General features: G+C 34.1%; 1 protein-coding gene across 1 annotated transcript; it reads left to right on the forward strand.

Moving 5' to 3' along the window:
- The first annotated feature begins 11,981 nt into the window (after positions 1–11,981).
- Positions 11,982–20,452, forward strand: LOC122599238 (pumilio homolog 5-like). Its single transcript, XM_043771716.1, has 10 exons — positions 11,982–12,227; positions 14,234–14,801; positions 15,436–16,505; positions 16,859–17,000; positions 17,527–17,634; positions 18,191–18,403; positions 18,486–18,596; positions 18,682–18,876; positions 19,216–19,387; positions 20,117–20,452. Exons 2-10 carry the CDS (start codon positions 14,295–14,297, stop codon positions 20,137–20,139), a joined length of 2,541 nt encoding a protein of 846 aa, XP_043627651.1. The 5' UTR covers positions 11,982–12,227; positions 14,234–14,294; the 3' UTR covers positions 20,140–20,452.
- The last annotated feature ends 222 nt before the right edge of the window (positions 20,453–20,674 follow it).

The following is a 20,674-nucleotide window of genomic DNA, read 5'->3' on the forward strand; positions in this document are numbered from 1 at the left end:
AATACAAGTACATTTCATCTTTATTATAATTATTATGTTTATTCTTTTATTCTGGTGTTCATTTTGTGTAAATTTAAATAGATGATCCAGATTATACAGATTTATTCTTTGATGGTGATGAGCTCGAGGAAGGCGAATTTGTCCCTGAACCAAATCTAGATATATTCAAGAAGCCTTATGGGTTTGATGAAGTGTGGGACTCAATTCCTGAAGATCCGTTGATTGAAGAAAATAGAGTGTTGGATCAGCAGAGATCAGATATTAGAGAAAGAATGCTTCAAGTCCCATTCAGCAGCCTAACTCAAGTTCTACATTTTGTTGTGTATGCTAAGAATGGTGATGTGTCGATTCCATCTGAATATGAGATTAATGTGACAAGACCATTCAATTCAAATGATTTTCCAGTTTCTCTCAGAGATGATGATTCATTACATATTGTGGATCGACGTGTTCCCGAGAAAAGAGTAAATGATTGGATAGTACATAGGGAAACGTGGAAACCGAATTTGTATTGGACTCATATCTCAGATAAAGATGCTGCAAAGTACAAGACAATCATCTGGAGTTGGTTTTATGATGATGAATTGAAGTTGTTTGTGCTTAAAAGACCAGAAGGTTGTCAGTACTTAGCATGGTGTGAGAGACATTTCAGAAGTTTGTGTGAAGAAGATTTACATGAGCTTGGAAATAACTGGATTATCAATCCAAGTGATGATGGCTTAGCTGACGTTGTTGGTAAGAATCTTAGAAAAGATTTTTGGTTAAGGAAGAACATGAAAGATTCTGATAAACCACAATTTAAGATTGAGCCAAGATCGAAGAAAAGAGTGGTTAAGCCAGATAAAACAGTTGAGTTTGTTCAACATGATATTAAATGTATGATCAAGGTTCCTGCCAAGAAATGGGCACAAGATGTCTTGGACAAGATGGATAATTGGGAAATTGATCGAAATTCTGGTGAAGCCAAAATGTATGCAGATTCAAAGAAGCAGATTTTGTTGAGAAGAGTTTATGATCCTATGCAGCTAGTGAACTTTTCAAAAAATGATCTGAGGAAGTTATACGATACGGAGTGCTCGTTTTTGCCAGTTTGGAAGCATGAAGAAAGTAGATATCGTAAGATACTTCAGCTCTGCTTACATGAAGATATTCATGCAAATAGCAAAAGATTGTTGTTTGATGAATGATCAGATTTTGAAGACTAAGAAATCGAAGGTGCTGCTGTCAAGGGGGAGTTTGTTGATGCACGTTGATGTGACAACAGCAACTTAGATTTAATATGTTGTTTAGATTGAGACATTATGTTAATTTATGTCGTATCTATATATGTAATTGATAGATTATGGACTTTATGTTTTGGTAATGATCGATTACATGTTTTGGAGTTGTATATATATATATGTGTTATGTATGATGTTTGTTGTGTGATATACAAGTACAAACATAATATGTGTTAGGATTCCTTAAGATGAAACACTTAGGAATATAACCAAGTATTACATCTAACGAAGATAAAGGTATATCTTCGTTAGAGGCAAACGAAGATAAACTTCGTTTGGTACAAACGAAGATTAACTTCGTTAGATGGGCTGGCAGCTAAGTTCGTAAGAACAAAGCCCAGCAAACCCAGTTCGACCTGAAACATATATATACGAACGAATACCCTAAGATAATAGACGTTCGACATACAAGTACTCCAGACACCTAAGTTCGTTCTATAGCTTATAGAAACGAAGATAGCACAATACGGCTGATTATTTACTTGATAATTAGCGATATACCAGTTTACTAATCAAACTAGTTATCTCGTGAGGATTCCGCACTCACGACATAATCATAGACGATCTCGAGAGCGATCTATAGCTATCGAGGGACTCACACATTCATATGTATAGATTATATGCATCCATATGTAATTCCATCCATACAACAACTATAACGCATCCATATGTATAGATTATATGCATCCATCAAATTATTGCATCCATATGTATATATATAGGGCTGTCAATTTTGACCCAACCCGAACCCAACCCGAAAAAAATTAGGTTAGGGTTGAGTATTTTCGACCCGCCAACCCACCAACCTGATTTTTTCTAGGTTGGGTCCGGGTTGGGTTGTTGGGTTGTCAGGTCGACCCGCCAACCCAATATCTTTAAAATAGTTGAATTATATATAATAGTTCACACTCCACATTACACTAATTCATATGTCCTATTCTCATTTTTTATATTTCTAACCTAAAGTAACTTCAAATATGAAATAAAAGGAGGATTCAAAATTTTGTGAGATGATAAGTGATGTAGGATGAGACGGTAAGTTTGTTAACTTTGTGGCAAGTATTAACAATACCCTCGTATTTCTTTCTTTTTTGTACCCTTCGTTTTTGGCTTACACGATCAATGATAAAGCTGTATATTGGTTGATTTATTCCATTTTATATTTATATATATTTGCTTCTCGGGTCACATGGGTTGGGTCATGGGTTGGCGGGTTATGGGTCAAGGTTGAAATTTCTGACCTGAAACTTTTAGTGGGTTGGGTTAAGGTCAAAGTTTTTCAACCCACCAACCTGCCAACCCGAACCCGAACCCATTGACAGCCTTATATATATATATATTCTTTTCGTATAAAATTTCTTTCTTCAATGTTAAACATAGGATGCACAACATATATATTGAGCATATATTCTAGTTATTATTTAAAATCGAAAAGAGATTGAATTGGATGCATTATATTTTGATTTGTGCATCCATATTTTTCTTTTATTTGTACGGAAGTTACATTTTTAAAGTAATGCTATAAAAAGAGATTTAGAAAAAAATCTCCATGAAATCGTGTCTAACATCTTGTCAGATTTATGAGCAAATCTAGAGTTTGGTTAGGTTCCCGATCAAGTTATTTTCTTTCTTCTTCCTGTTCGTGCTTGATAGATTCAGGTTCTTGTGTTTTCCTTATAATTTCATCTCCTGCTTATTTTTTTGTCGAGATAGCGTTTCAGATTTGGTCAGATATTGTCAAACTCGGTGAAAAAATGGTCATACTCGGAGTCATGCTTAAACTCTGTGGAAACTCTTTTTGTTTCAAATTCCGTTCTTTAAATTCGGTATCATTCAATGTAAAAGAAACTCAATGTGTTAAAGTCTGTGAACTTTCAATTCAAATTCTGTGCAGTAGGTCGACAAACTCTCTGAACAGATAAACAGATTTTGTGACATAAACTTTTCACAATTAAACTCTATGTAATTTTGAACTCTCTAGTTAAACTCTGTGTCGTGAAATAATAAATAAACTCTCTGTAAAACTAAACTCTCTATAAACTAAACTCTTTGTGAAGTATAAACTCTGTGGAACAAGTCACAGAAGTTATAATCCCTTTGTTATAAAATTAAGTTCACGGAATTTATAAACTCTCTAAACTTATAAACTCTCTATGCCATTAATTCGAAGGATTTATAAACTCTGAAAAGGTTAAGTGTTTGTAAGTCCCTTTAGCCACCGGATCACACAAGATTAAGTAACTAATATATAAGCGCGGAAATTCTTATATACTAGCAATCAACACAATATATGAACACGAACACAGATATGAATAAATCGGAACCGTATATTACTTCAGTAAATGCAATTACAAGTAACACACCAGGTTCGAAGTGTGAAAATATGAAAACAAAACGTCTGGAAGATTAAACCTTAAACATAAGGTTTAATCTCTATTTATACTAAAACTTATAGACTTAAACAGACCTCGAACTTCACGGACCCAAGCCCAATCTCGACCTGGAGCTCGACCTAGTCAAAGGTCGAGGTTGACCTGGTCAATGGTCGAGTTTGACTATTCAAAGGTCGTGGTTGACTGGTCAAAGGTCGAGGTTGACTTTATTATACGCGAAAACTTAACGTTTATTACAAATACATATTCAATAGACTCAAGACAAACTTCTATAATGATGTTGTCACCCGGAAATGCACCAACAGACTCCCCCTTGACATCAGCATTTAGAAGTTTCCATCGATATTCAAAGTCTTCACTTGTAATACATGGAGATAGTAAAGTTAATGCTCAATCAAGCACTCCTTGACTATTGCTATCAATAATGACAATCATTAGTTAAAAAATCTGCAATCAACAAATATTCGTTAACTAATAATATTATGTCTTCTTTTGGTAAGACTTGATCTTTATGCACTGCACACTGATCTTCAAACTGCAAAATCTCTGTATCCTAATGACAATTAACAAATCCAATACTCAGATTGTAATCTCCCCCTGAACAATAACATCCAAATTAAGCTCCAAGCAATATTATCATGTCAAACATCATCACTTCAAAGTAATATAGACATCATTGCCTCCTCATGCAACTCGGATATCATCACTCCAGACATTATGCAAAATAACATCGCTCAATCTATTTTGATCTTCAAGCTTAACCGGCATATGATAAAGAAGTTGAATCTCCAACAATCAGCATCGAATTTAATCAGCTCTCACAACGATAAGAAATTCTGTAACTTGAATTTCAGATATGCAGCACTCACAAGATCTATGTCTTCAACCAATAGTGTCTGACTTTGTCTTATCTTCATGAATCCACCAATCACCTGAAGTCTTTCATATCAACTCTCCCCCTTAAGGTAAGCATCTCCAAAATACATAGAGAACCACTTAATCTGCAACTTCTTCACTAGTCACCGGATTAATCATCTCTACATCATTGGCATTAAATAAAGGTTTGATTTTCAATTACTTGGCTACAAATGATTAACTTTATCACAAAAGCTTTTCGACAAAATCCCAAACACATGTTAAGCAAAAATCATGAACAGTTTACTCGGATTTTCAATCACGGTCTTCAATCTTCATCTGATTCATTTGAATCACCTAATCTTAAATCATATGCCTTTGATCCAAAAACTAGGTCGAACACATGTCGCACAGATTCAAAACCAAAAAGATACCATGACTAAACCCTGTCGAAACACCATGATCTTCATTGCTACGAACATCCAAGAATTTTGCATAGAAAACATGGAAGGTTTAAATTTTTATCCCCCCTTTTTCTCTACAAAATTCTTAAAACAGCCTATATGTTTGTTTTTGGTTTCAACACATCTCCCAATCTCATCTTCATCCCACGGTTGTTCACATATGCAATCCAGAGATAACACAGTAGCTCATTGCCAAAACAACATCATGACACAATTGTTCACATATACAATCAAGAGATAACACAGTAGCTCATTGCCAAAACAACCTTTTTGGCCTGGTCTTGAATTCCTTCTAAGATTTTTCAGAATCTTCTACAAAGGATAGAACTCTAGCCACCATTGATTCAAGTTGTCTAAATTTAGAACCTAAAGTTGATCAAGTTTTCAAGTCTATTGCTTTATTACAGAATTCGAACCAAAACTCAAAGAGTTTACAAGTTCAATATTCCAACAAGCTTAGACCAAAACTAAATCAAGATTACAAGTTCTTCGAACACACAATACCAGAAGGTTGGTCGAGCTAATAAGAGGTCGAGGTCAAGCTTGAGGTCGAGCTCGACCTGGTCAAGGTCAAGTGATTTTCCCATAACCATTGGAAAGTAGACTCATTTACGAATTCGTGGTCGCTTGAATCGTCAAAAACGGAGTTACGGTTTGAAAGTTATGGTCAAAACAAAATTAGGTCGAGTTTGACTAGTATTGGTCGAGCTTGAGGTCGAGTTTGGGTGAGGTTGAGCTTGACCTGGTCGAGGTCGAGCTAGGAGGTCGAGTCTGCTAGAAGGAGCGTGGTCAAGCTAGGAGAATGGTGGTTGAGCTAGGAGGTCGAGCTCGAGCTAGAAAAAAGGTCGAGGTCAAGCTTAGGAGGTCGAGGTCGAGCTTGGGAGGTCTAGCTAGTGTTTGGACGAGCTAGGGTTAGGTCGAGGTCTAGCTTGGAGAGAGGTCGAGCTTGGAGTGAGGTCGAGCTCGACCTTGGAGCGTGTTCGAGGTCGAGTTTGGCTTGTTCTTGAGCGAAAGGACGTATCAAGCTTGTTTTCACCAAAAAACTTTGAAGAATCGAAATGAACCACCTTTATTGTTGTTGATACCTTAATCCCGAACCAAAAGAATAACTCTGTTGGCTCTGATATCACTTGTAAGTCCCTTTAGCCACCGGATCACACGAGATTAAGTAACTAATATATAAGCGCAGAAATTCTTATATACTAGCAATCAACACAATATATGAACACGAACACAGATATGAATAAATCGGAACCGTATATTACTTCAGTAAATGCAATTACAAGTAACACACCAGGTTCGAAGTGTGAAAATATGAAAACAAAACGTCTGGAAGATTAAACCTTAAACATAAGGTTTAATCTCTATTTATACTAAAACTTACAGACTTAAACAGACCTCGAACTTCACAGACCCAAGCCCAATCTCGACCCGGAGCGTGTTCGAGATCGAGTTTGGCTTGTTCTTGAGCGAAAGGACGTATCAAGCTTGTTTTCACCAAAAAACTTTGAAGAATCGAAATAAACCACCTTTATTGTTGTTGATACCTTAATCCCGAACCAAAAGAATAACTCCGTTGGCTCTAATACCACTTGTAAGTCCCTTAAGCCACCGGATCACACGAGATTAAGTAACTAATATATAAGCGCGGAAATTCTTATATACTAGCAATCAACACAATATATGAACACGAACACAGATATGAATAAATCGGAACCATATATTACTTCAGTAAATGCAATTACAAGTAACACACCAAGTTCGAAGTATGAAAATATGAAAACAAAACGTCTGGAAGATTAAACCTTAAACATAAGGTTTAATCTCTATTTATACTAAAACTTACAGACTTAAACAGACCTCGAACTTCACGGACCCAAGCCCAATCTCGACCTGGAGCTCGACCTGGTCAAAGGTCGAGGTTGACCTGGTCAATGGTTGAGTTTGACTGGTCAAAGGTCAAGGTTGACTTTATTATACGCGAAAACTTAACGTTTATTACAAGTACATATTCAATAGACTCAAGACAAACTTCTATAATGATGTTGTCACCCGGAAATGCACTAACAGTTTTCCAAATAAGTTCTTTGAAATAAACTCTATGAGATTAAGTTCCCTATATAAATTCTCTAAGTACATTAAACTCTTGAATTCTCTAAAACTTATACTTTTTCAATTAAACTCTTTGGAAGTTAAACTCTCCGATATATATGACAAGTTCTTTGTTTCAGTGGTCAAAGACTAAACTTTAAGTTATCGACATTTCAAAGTGTTTCAAGTGAAATTAAGTTATTATATAGTACATAATACGACATTACACAAGACATAATGACATTTCCTAAGACACTAGTATAAGACATAGACGTGTACAAATAAGTAAGTACTTACTGGGTGACTTGTGAACAATGTAGGATTTGTGGACAGATAGTGAGCTTGTTTCAGGTGTATCTGACAGTTCGTCATCTATGATACTTATACTTGTCCTGCTTTCAGGTGAGTTTCGTAGCCCTCTTATTACAAATTTTGGGGTGGAAAGTAAACTTATTTTATTTCTATTTATGTTCAATATTGAGCCTGTACGTATAGAGTTACTTATGCCATATGACGTGCTTGATCTTGTTTGTATGTGTGTGATTATGTGCTTGTTGGTTGTGCTTTATTACGTGCTTATTGTGTGCATTGGAGACTTGGACTAAGGCAGGTACCGTAAGACCAGACTTTATGACTCTGGCGTGCTTATTATGTGCATTGAGGCAGGTATCGTAAGACCATACTTTGAGTCTCTTGATTTTTGTGTGCATTGAGGCAGGTACCATAAGACTGGACTTTGAGACTTGTGACTTTGAGACTTTGAGACTTGGACTTGGAACTTGAGTACCTTGACTTATATGGTGTAACTCTGCTCATTATATATTGAACAAATACTTGTTTTGACTTAAAAGAATCGACAAAAGACTTCTTTCTTGACTAGACTTTTTGACTAAAACCTACGAACCCACCAACCTTTGTGTTGACACATTTTAGTATACTTTTCAGTTACTCAGACTAATCAGGGATAAAGACTTTTATGCTAGGACTGGACTTCGGAGATTTATACTCCATTGCTTATTGTTAGACTTAGGCTACATGCCTTGGACTATCCCGTTTATGGACTTATTGTATTAAGCTATTCTAGCATCATTATGACTTTGAACTCATGTTTTGTGAATATATTTATTATATTCTATTTCATTTAGTAGTATCTATGTAATTCCATGTCGTGCTGTACTTTTCATGACACATCATGTTTCCGCCAACGGTGGAGTGTTACACAAATGAAGCTAGTTCAACTGACAGATGCATCACTGGTTTTTCTCATAGATCTTGGGTTTGACTCCTAGGAGTGACAAGTCTATGGGTTTTTTCCCTGAATCACCTGTAACGGCTTATGGTCTACATCTCATAGTCTGGAATACGTGCACGACTTCACCATTATACGGTGATGTGTTCCCTGATGTCGACAACCGACTAACTGTTAAGAATGAGTAACTTTAAACTGAAAAATGTAAATACCTTTCTATGATACAATGATTTTGGAATGTAAAAAGGTACACTCACTTTCAAGGTTGCGATAGAGAGTCAGGATTTTAAAAATTTGTTTCGTCATATTGGATTGGGTTTTTATGTATTAAATAATAAATTTTGCAATTATATGTAATAAAAACTTTAAAATATATATAAAACTTTAAATTTAAACATTACACAACTCTTCAACTTAAACATAATTGTCTAGAAATAAAAATATATAATTCTTCAAAGTAAAAAAAAAAGTCTGACTCTATGTTGACCAGATCAACTACACGATACACCTGGTTCTTGACCGGTACATCTGAGTCTTGAACGAGTTAGCCGAGCCTTGACCAAGTTGACCTAAGTCTTGACTCCTGGATGATTTTTTGTCTAAGTTGGACAAACTTGAATCATCAACCCATCGATTCACGATCCGATTTTGAGAAATCGACCGATATTCAGAACATTGCTCACTTTAATCTAGAGTAAATGTCACAAATTGTTTATGTGACCAGTCATTAGCTTAGGTTTGATAATCATGTTGTTGTTAATATTATTATTATTATTTATCAACGTCAAATCTAAATTATCGGTTAGTATACATTGTTACCCATCTGTCTATTTCTCATTAGATAGCTCCCGTTATGTACCCAGGCTATAGAATTGTAAATGAACGAAATATTTCAATAAATTGTTCATGAACCGTTTGATGGAACGTTTGTTCATCTAGTTTAATGAACAAGTATGAACACAAAAATTTATTCGTTTAATTACTAAACGAAGGAACATGAACATATGTCTGGTTCATTCATTTTAATATATTCATGAATGTTCAATATATTTTCATGAACGTTCATTCGTATGTCATGAATATTTGTTGTTCGTTCGTGACCATTTGTTCATGTAAATATAAATTTGTTTTAGCTATACTATGTATATTAAATAAGGAAAAAGTGAATATGGAAATGTTATGCATCCAACTTAGGTGAAAAATCCATAACATACTAATTTTTTAATATTTTGTTTAAATATTTGGGCCTCCATGTTTTTTATGTTTTAAAAATGATATGTAAGTTTTTCACCCAAATTGAATGCATAACATCCTCATATTCCCCTCCCCATTAAATAAATATCTAATCATCAATCCTTAAATCATGTATGTTGGAAACGAAATTTTTTTTATATCAACCTCTTTTTACTAAACGAACATTTAAAATTAAAATCATAATTAGAAATTTTTGATTTTTCGGTAAAAGAATTTAGGTGATGAATATTTGTAAAATAGAATTTGAATTCTAACTTATAACTATATGTTTGTTTATTAGTATTCATCTGTGTTCGATTGTTCGTTTGTGTTCGTTTATTTAAGGTTCATGAACACAAATGAACGAATATGAACTTAACTTTATATTCGTTTATTGATTTATGAAATGTTTGTTAGTTGAGTTAAACGAACAAACATGATGAAGGTCTTATTCGTATTTGTTGAGTTCTTTTTAAATGCCTACCTGTCTATGTTTTATGTGTGTTTATGTGCGGGTACCTGTTAAATTAGCATTTTGTCTTCTCTCCCTGGCTAGTTATCACAAATCGTCCCAATTTTTGCCATTTTTCTCTCAAATCGTCTCTATGACAATTGAAAAGATTAAAATATATTCTTAAATTTATTTAGTTGCCATATTTTTTGAAAACTTAATGGGTATAAAAATTAAAATGATATAAATGGATCTTGTAAACTACTCTATTAATCTTAATTGGATATTTATAAAAAGTGAATTACTTTTTTTTTTTTTGGCATTTCGCTATTTTATATGATATTTTTTAATACTTATACATAACTTGGAATAATGAATATATAAACACAAAAAGTTTTAAACAACGATGCTTCTAACAAAGACAAAATCTGACGTGCACACAAGTTATAACTAAAATTGCAAGTAGATTGGATAGAGTATTCTTTACTATATATAAACTAAAATATGAAATTGCAAGAAGAGGTTGAGTGAATGTGCATGCTGAATGCAAGGTATAATATCTACTGGATTATATGAATTCCCATTTTGAAACTACAATTCTTTTTGTCAAGTTTCTTGATTGTCTTTTTCTAACCCTTTTATGTCATATAACTTACACGCAGAATTATACAGTATGAAGCATAGTTTGCATATTGTAATCCATCATTTTCTTTTCTGTTTTCTATATATTACTATAAACAACTCCAAATATGGTACTATATTTATAGTTATTATAAGATTAATTAAGTAAGCCCTATTTCTTTTTAACTAAATAAAATTAACACGTAATAACTTAATCATTCAGTTAAATTTCATGTTTTTTTATTTAATAAACAAAAATAACCGTCAATTATCTATTTTTTACTTAATGCATACGGACATTATTTATCCATTCAACAAGAAGTAAACATTAAACATTCAATGCCTTTTTTTTTTATAAGTTTTGGGCCTCAATATTTTGAAGGTGTATGAAAAAGCTATGATATAAATAATATTACGTTTATTATGAAGATATAAAGACTGTTTACAGGATAAGAAAAGACGTCAAACAAACCTTAGACATGTGGCTCTATCAACCAATTATTGGTTTTTATAAGTAAAGAAGGTCTTCAGTCAAGTTATTTTCTTAATTTGATTCAAGTCTAGAAAATCTTGACTTTTAAATACGAGCAAATATCAAAAGTCAAGATATAAATATCATCTTTGAATTTTATTTTTACTTTTGATTAGTCAAAATTACCTGGTATTAGGAATAACTTCGGAAAATCTCTTCTCGTATAACTATAACTAAGGGTGAGTACGGTTCGGTTTTTGACTAAAACCGAAACCGAACCGTTATAATTCGGTTTTTGAAAATTAAAACCATTGGGTTTCGGTTTTAGTCGGTTTTTAACCACTTGTGGTTTACGTCAAATTGAGATTAAAGTTTATAAGTTTATACCCTATAATTACACCATAATTAATTTCAACAAGATTTCAAAACAATATTAGTAGCAATAACACTACAACAATGACAACAAATCAATAAAAGTAAATTGTACAAACTTTAAACAAATTTTATATATAACTATTTATATGTTTTACGCGTTGTATAATTATACAACTATTAACGCAAATCAATTTTGTTGTATATTTTCACTTAAAACATATAAATGATATTATTATATACACCTAAGTTTCAAATATATTAACAAATTTAGCAAAAATTAATAATAAAATGATATAAATATAAAATAAAGTAAAAAATATATATTTTTTGTTAAATTCGGTTTTTCATTAAAAACTAAAATCAATTTTTGGTTTTTTCGATTTTATCATTTCAGTTTTGGTTTTCATATGGTTTTTATATATCAATCATCAAGTCCTATCGGCCTACCCTACTTGATTTTCAACTCTCTTTTCTTCTCTCTCTCTGTCTCTCTCTTTGATCACTCTTCATCATCATCACCATCATATTCAAACACCTACTTAACAGAATTTAGGGTTTCAAGTACACTTTTGTTGATTCAGCTGTTTTACACATAACCCAGGTGACAATTGGTTTCTTTCAACATTCAACAAAAAAAAAAAAAAGAAGGATAATATCTTTAAGCTTACAATTATAGTTGTCATAAGTTGAAGCTCTATTTTCAGTACCCTTTTGTGAATTCAGCTGTTTTACACATAACCCAGGTGAGCATATTATTTCTTTTACTGTTTCTTTCAAACTTCACCAAAAAAGGTAATATCTTTAAGCTTATATTGCATTTTTATTCTTTATCCCTTTTTTCTTGGTTAAATATATTGCATGTATTTCATATGGGTTTATGCTAATTTGAAAAAATTTGAAGTTGGTAAGTGTTAGAAACTTGTTTTGATTGATAAAGTTTGTATCTTTTGGTTTTCTTGTTAAGGTAGGACTGTAAGTGTTTTGGTTAACTTAAAAAGAAAGCATGGTTTTACACTTTTGTATATGAGTTGACTTTATTATTATTAGCTCAAATTTTTTTTTTTTTTTGTTATTTAACATTCTAAGAAAGTAAAATGAATTGAAATGAAACAAGTTGATAAATCATTAGTGAAGTTAAATTTGGTACTTGTTTCTTTGTGGGATAATTAAAGTCAACTAAGGAAAAAATAGTACTCGTATTTTTTATGATCTTAACAAAGTTTCATGTGTGTGGTGGGTTTTTTTTTGTTTGTTAGTGAATTGCAATTGATGAGAGCTGATTGTAACATGGTTCTGAATGTTTGTGATAGTCGTCACAGTTTCAAACCATTTACTTATGAATGGCCCAGTTCATGTTGGTTTTAAAAATTACAGTTAGTTAAAAAGGGAAAGGGACAAATGGTCGAAACTCTACTGACTTGCGCGTTTTCGATGTGTTTAAACTCCTAAATCATTTTATTTACTTAATTAGAGGAGAAGTATCATGTAATTGTAGTTGACACAATTTTTAAACAGTTATTAATCTCGAATAACTAGTGTCCAATATCAACCTGTCTCATTTTTTGACCCATACCAAACTACCTATTTTGACCTGTTTGGTGAGGCTCATTTTGTATGCAATTTGTAAATCTATTCCATATTACCATTGGGTTATGTATCTGATGTGTTATTTACAGCTTATGATATATAATCATGAAATTTGTTGTTGCTTCTTATTTGTGTCCTCTCTCTATCTTATGAAAGTTGCTACATTTGACTTACGAAATTGTCTAGAGAATAAGAAAAAAAAATATCTACATTATGACTTGATGTTCAAAAAGCTTCGCCTAGTTATGCTCTAAGTCATTCGTTTTTGACTGGTGACACCCGAATGTACAGTTTTAAACGGCAATGTAGACACACGGTAAGTCGCTAACCAAATTATGTCTAGTGATTGTACTCTGTATCTGACTACTTAAGCAAGTCTCGTGTAGTCCTGTATACAAATAAAGTAAAAACATCTCAAACATTATAATTCAATTCTATCGATCAATTTTATGAAGACAATAATTGTATAGTTGAAAACATATAGCACAAAACATTAGCATAGAAAAAATGAACTTCTTTTTGTCCTTATTGAAATATATACATAATGTCGTAAGCATTGTCACAAAAGATTTACTTGTGATGTGTCTTACTGTCTTAAAAGGGTAAGTCTTGCTTCTTATCAAGCCACATGGTGTAAAGGGGTACGACACTTTTGTTGTGTGACTCAGGTTAATGATAAGTGCTCAAGTGAACAAATAAATTGAAAAGGAGTAACTTCATAAGATTGAAATAAGGCTACTTGTAGGGGTTGTCTGCATAATATTGTCTGAATGCGTCTATATGTCCATTAAGAGGCCGCCTCAGTTACACTTTCCTATTAAGGATTGTAGATATGTATATTTGTGAATAATAGTTAAGAAGACTAATTATACAAATAGTTTATAGTTAGTTTTGCTTTGTATGTAAGTCAACTATGGCTTGATTTCCAATTAATAAAAATGGAATTTTCCATAAATTCTCTCTAATCCCCTGTCATTTTTCTATAATTTGTTAAGGTTTGGGTTGATGATGTCCTCAACTATTTATAGGAAACCACCGCCTAAACAGATGATGTCGATCAATTTGATCCAATGGCTACGTTTGATTCTCCGAATAGATAATCTGCTGCATAAAATATTTCTTTTACAAAACTTGGCTTATAATTCATGAGTTCTATTTTCAGCTAAAATGAAGAACCTTTGGATGTTATAACACCAAGTTGCTAAGATATTCTTGGGGTCAAAATGGCGACTGAAAGCCCGATTCGAATAATTAAAGCAAGCGGAAATTGGGGATCTAATAATATGGGAATTGAGGATTCAGGATTGTTAAAGGGGCAAAGATTTCAGGGAAAAAAGAGTAGTTTACCTCCCAATAGAAGTGGAAGTGCACCTCCAAGCATTGAAGGCTCATTTGCAGCCATTGAAAACCTCATGTTTAGGCAAAACTATACTACTTATGCTAGTTTAGCAAGCCCTGATAATGCTGCGGGTATTTCTGAGTCTGAAGAGCAACTTCGGGCCAATCCATCTTATTTTGAGTACTACTGGGCCCATGTTAATATGAATCCAAGGCTCCCTCCACCACTAATATCTGGCGAAAATCGGAATCTTTTCCGAAGTGTAAGAGGTGCCGGAAATAATAGGAGATTGGCATCTTTTGATGATTCTTTTAGCAGCTCTTTGCGGTTGGATCACAGTAATCTTTCTACTCATAAGGAAGAATCCGATGATGATAGATCGCCGAAACAGGTCTGTTATTTTTTTGTGAAGATTCTGAAAAAGGTTTTTTTTTTTTTTTTTTGTGTGTGTGTGTGTCAGGGGTTTCCATGTTTGTTAAAGTTTAAGGGGGTGTTTGGAAGTCTTGGAGAATCAAAATATGAATATTTTATTATATTAATCCATGATTACTTGGGCAGTTCAAAAAATATCTGAAATCATTAGTCTTATAATCACCTTTTGCCAAACATGCAAATCTGATCATTATGATATCTCATGGTGATGATAAGTTTAAAAGCACATCGAAATGCTCCTTAAGTAGAGGTGCAAATGGTTGGCCACAGGTAGGGCTGGGTTGACCCCACCGCATTTGCAGTCTTCTGGCCACAGATAAGTTTAAAAGTACGATTAGAAGAATTATACTACAAAGTTTATGCGTTAGAAAATATAACTCGAGTACTGTTCGTCTAGTTTGACTAATTCAATCTGTTTGACCTGTTACATTATTAGCAAGTTTTTTTCATATTTCATGGATGACCAGTTGGACTAAAACTCCACCCCATGAATACTCAAAATGGATCAAAGTTTTCTTGTATTAACATACTAGAGGCTACTTGTATAAATTACACACATACATTATAGATACAAATCTTATATTTCCAAACAGGAAGATCTTCCTCAAGCTCCGACACTTGTATATAATCAATCTGGCCCATTTGGACATGAACGGAATGAGGATGTGGATGACCATGATGACTATAACCCCACAACCACTACCATTTCAAGCTCATCATCCATTGATGGTAAAGGGAGCAATCTGGTAGCTAGCCCACCTGCGAACCAAAATGTAAATAGTTATTCAGAAAACAATGTTTCTATCAGTGGTGTTATGGATGCCGACGTTTCTGGTATAAGAAATCAGTTAGTTACCCTTAACATATCCAACTTTTCAAAATTAGAAAATGAAAGAAATCAAAGAAACCCATACCCTGTTCATGCTGGCCGCCCTCTAATTGTTTCACTGCCTCAAACCTATGTCGGCATGAATCAGTTTTTTCCAAATCCCACCAACTTATCTTCAGAGGTACAACCGCTATTGCAGTCTTCTGGTTTCACCCCACCGCATTATGCTACAGGACCAACATATATGACTCCTGCGTCCCACTTTTTCCCCAATATGATGCCAACCAATTATTTGCCACAACATTTTCACAATTTCTATGCTTACAGCCCGTCACCTATAACACCATTTGCAACTGAATATCCTCCTAACAGTCCTTTCCCTACACCTTTTAGCAATGCCTCTCCAAGTTTTAGCGGTCAAGGTCAAAATCCCGGAGTCGACTTTCAACATTTTAACAATGTCTATGGGCATCCTGGGTTACCCTTTCTTGGGGAAGAGCCGAAATTGCAATCTTTAGGAGGTGTGGGGCATATTAATATGAAATCAAGAAGGGTGGATGCCACAAGTCCACACTATTTCAGGATCCCGAGAAATATGGATTTCTTGCAATTTCCAACGTCACCTTTTGCTAGCCCGCTAATGCCAGGGTCTCCAATAGGTGGGGGTAGCTACCCTGCTATGATAAATGAAGGTGTGTATGGTGGATGGAAAGGTTATAGTGGAAATCATGGTATTAGTGATCCAAAAACGTATTCATTTCTTGAAGAGTTGAAATCGGGTAAAGGTCGCAGGTTAGAGCTGCCAGACATTTATGGACACATCATTGAATTCAGGCAAGTTCTTTGTACATTATAACATCACACTAGCAGTAGGAGAATCTGGGTAAGGGGTGGGGTGTCTGAATTGGTTGGTTAATGCTTAAATATGTGTTGAGGTGGAAACAGAAAATTTTTAGTTCGGTTCAGTCCACAAATTTTCTGGAGTTTCCTTTATGCTATAACACGCCAAATTATTACAAGGATAATCTGGTGTTGTATATCAAGATGTTAATATGAGGCTGATAGCCTGTAACCTATTAAGGTGCACTTTGGGTTTATTTCAACCAATTTAACCCATTCGGTGCGTTTTTCCTAGTAATTTCTATTTGACACCTTTAACCCAAAAAAGAAAAAAAAAACATGTGCAGTGTTGATCAACATGGAAGTCGCTTTATTCAACAGAAGTTGGAAATTTGTAGCAAGGAGGAGAAGGAATCTGTATTTAAAGAAGTCCTTCCTCATGCTTCCAGACTAATTACTGATGTTTTCGGAAATTATGTCATCCAGAAGGTGCGATGATACAGCTTGTAGCGTTGTATACTTTATTTCTTGAATCTTGTATTACATGGAATGCATACTAATCCTACTATGAAAATTTCAGTGGTTAGCTTGGCCCACAGATTAGAGTATATGTCCACGAGTCCAAATGTCTAAAAATACACTTCAATAACAATAAACATAGAAAACCGTGTGGACCCAAATCAGTGAGTGTAGCTTTTTTATTTTAGGGATCAAAATAGTCGGTTTTGAAGAAGGTGAGAAGTTATATCAAGAAAACTGGTTATTAAGATACACATATACCTATCAATATTTCTAGCTTAAATCAGCTAATTCTTCAACTCTCGATAGTCACATCTGCTTATCAACACCCAGACTCCCTATCAGTATGAGTTTCTTATTGTAATGTTGCATCAAATGTTAGTATAAGAACTCCCCTGACAGCCTTTTTACAAGACCTCTGAAAATAATGATGCTTTGACTTTTGATATTCAAAAAAGGGAAGATGTGGCTTAATTATTGTATTTGGTTTATCTAGTTTTTTGAGTACGGAAATGCCGAGCAGAGAAGGCAGCTTGGAAACCAGCTTGAAGGTCAGATATTGTCTTTAAGTCTGCAGATGTACGGTTGCCGTGTAATCCAAAAGGTATATCGGTATTGTTCTTGAGGCTGTCTATCTTTGAAAAATTTTCTATCCTACTGGGATGACTGCATCTAGAGGTGAATTTCTCTGCAGCTATGGGCATGGGTCGATTTGAGTTTAATTTTTCTCTCTTAACATGTCTAACAAGTAAAAATATTGGACTTGGCCAAATTAAAATGGGTTGAATGGGTCAAACATGCGGAAAGCCCTCCAAGTATATAGTGATACTTAACACATAATTTTTTTTTCTACAATCACTGCAGAAAAGAGCACTCGCTAAATTGTTACTGTAATAATATACTTTATTCCAATGATAAGTTTATCACAGTATTTTTTCGTAATATCTGGTAAGAAAAACCCAAATTTTTGTGCATCGGGCTGAACAGACTCGCTTCAGTGCTAAAAGCTTACCATTCTGACCGGATCCTATTTTAACACGTCATGCAACCTGCATATATTGCCACTTCTACCTGCCGATTCAGTTATGTTTGAATTTCCGTAATGAAAGAATTTTTTAAGACTTGTATTGTTAATCCTGCTTAGTTGAATTCGTCTGTAGGCCCTTGACTCCATTGATCTAGAACAAAAAATCAAGCTTACTAGTGAACTGGATGGACATGTTTTAAATTGTGTTCGTGATCAGAATGGAAATCATGTTATACAGAAGTGTATAGAGAGCATTCCAACCGAGAACATCAAATTCGTGATATTGTCCTTTCGCGGTCAAGTTGCAGCCTTGTCAAAACATCCTTATGGTTGTCGTGTCATACAGGTACTAGCTAAAACAGGGTTTCATTTTATTTTATTTTTCTCATTGACATTGCCTTATTTATTTTTATCTTTATTACTAATAGAGAGTGCTAGAGCACGCTACGGATGAACTACACAGCCAGTTTATAGTGGACGAGATTTTGGAATCGGTTTATGATCTTGCACAAGATCAGTATGGAAATTATGTAACTCAGGTTTGTTAAATTTTAACAGTGTTCGACCTTTCGTTTAAGTGATAGTTTTCATTTACATTAGTGTGTTTGGTTGTGGTACTTACAGTATGTGTTGGAGGGTGGGAAACCTGAAGAAAGAAGCCAAACCATACACAAGTTGGCAGGCCATATAGTGCAACTAAGCCAACACAAATTTGCATCAAATGTTATAGAGAAATGTTTGGAATACAGTGAGTCAGATGCAAAAGAAATCTTGATACAAGAGATTATTGGAGATGCTGACGGCAACGATAACTTATTGGTGAGTGGAATTAAATCTTAATGCCCTCATTAATTTTTAGAAAAGTAATGGCCATAATGGATAACTTTTGCCTTTTTGGATGTGTTGCGCTGACTGAAAACACTCTTTATCCCAAGTTGTATCATTTCAGTAGTAATCTAGTTTTGTGGATAAGTTCAATGTATTAAGAATATATTTTGGGCTAAGCCTGATCCCATTGACCCCCTCAACTCATCAAACCCCATTCCTTTAAAGCCATTAATTTTTCACACATTCAAAGCCTGACCAACTAGTTGATAAATAAATGGGTTGAAAATTTTATCTCTAGTTCTAACCTATACCTATTTATAATGTGTATAGTTAATGGTGAAGGACCAATTTGCAAATTATGTGGTCCAAAAGGTTCTTCAAACGTGTAGCGCCCAACAACGGGAAGTATTGCTTGGTCGTATAAAAGGTCATCTCAATTCGTTGAAAAAATATACTTATGGGAAACATATTGTTGCTCGCTTTGAACACCTGTACAGTGAAGGTATGTGTATGCTTAGTTACTTATTTGGATCATTATATATGAGTATGTGTTTCTGTAAATAATCAGAGTTCGTCAAGCAACACAACCACATCCAACTAGGATTACGATCCCTTGAAAACTTATCATGACTTAATTACAATTCAAGTGCACTACCAAAGACTCCATGTCCCTATATCTGCAAATACCTTCTTCAGAAAATTACAGCATTTAACTTGACTCATGTGGTTTAAGTACCCTCATTGACCAAGACTAATATCATCAACATGTATATGTCATTACACTACTAGCTCTCCCTTCCCTGTCAGAAATATGGGTTTGCTTACTTAGAATATTTCCAAAAAAGAAAATTTTGCAAATTTTATGAGATGGGACGAGGTAGTATATCACTTGTTCTGTATACGCTTCGACTGTCTAAGTTCAGTGTTTCGCTTTTAATTCCATCACTCCTCTCATTAATGAATATATTAGCACTTCAAACAGGTGCTTCAATTTGTCTCACCTATTTGATTAGAGCTATTAGAACAACGGTTTCTGGGAATTTTAGTTTTTGAAATTCTGTACCAGAATACCCCTGAACTAGAAAATGCAAGTTGATAGTCTATAAAGATATGCAGTTAGAAATATGTTGCCTTTTTGAGTTTCAGCAGGATACTCGAGATTTCATTTCATGGTTCCGAGTTATAAACAAAAAAAATACTGACAATTTTATTTGTATCGTTAATTCCGCAGAAATTGAGGAGGTTGGTTCATAACTTGCAGCTGATCAGCAATCACAATCTGTATAGTTTCCGTATTTTTAGTCTTGAAGAACCAAACAGTATTTCAAGTGAGGTTGTCAGAAAGTTGACGTCTCGTGTTGAACTGTGCACAAAATCCGGGTTGTATATTTGCAATATCTTCTTATATAGCTAGTTTGACAGCGTATATATATGTGTGTAAAGGGGGATTAGACAGAATAGAGTTCCTTTTTAGTGATGTAAATAGACCCAAATCATGTTTTTCAAGTGTCTGGTTGTTCAACCATTCTCTAGAAATTAATAAGAAATAACTGCTTCTAAAATTTCATTCTTTCCTGTCTCACGAGACAATAACCAGGGCTTGACTAGTTACCGTCATGACTGGTTTGCATTCTACCAGAACTAAGAATTTCGTTCCCTATCATTCATTGCATGTCGATCATGTACTAATAAGTAATAACAAAGGTACATGGTATATGCCAGTACATTTAAATACAAAATAAATGAAAATACTAACAAGGTAACAAACATAAACTGAAAATAAACCAGT

Source organism: Erigeron canadensis, chromosome 5 (genome assembly GCF_010389155.1).
Source record: "Erigeron canadensis isolate Cc75 chromosome 5, C_canadensis_v1, whole genome shotgun sequence".
NCBI lineage: Eukaryota > Viridiplantae > Streptophyta > Magnoliopsida > Asterales > Asteraceae > Erigeron > Erigeron canadensis.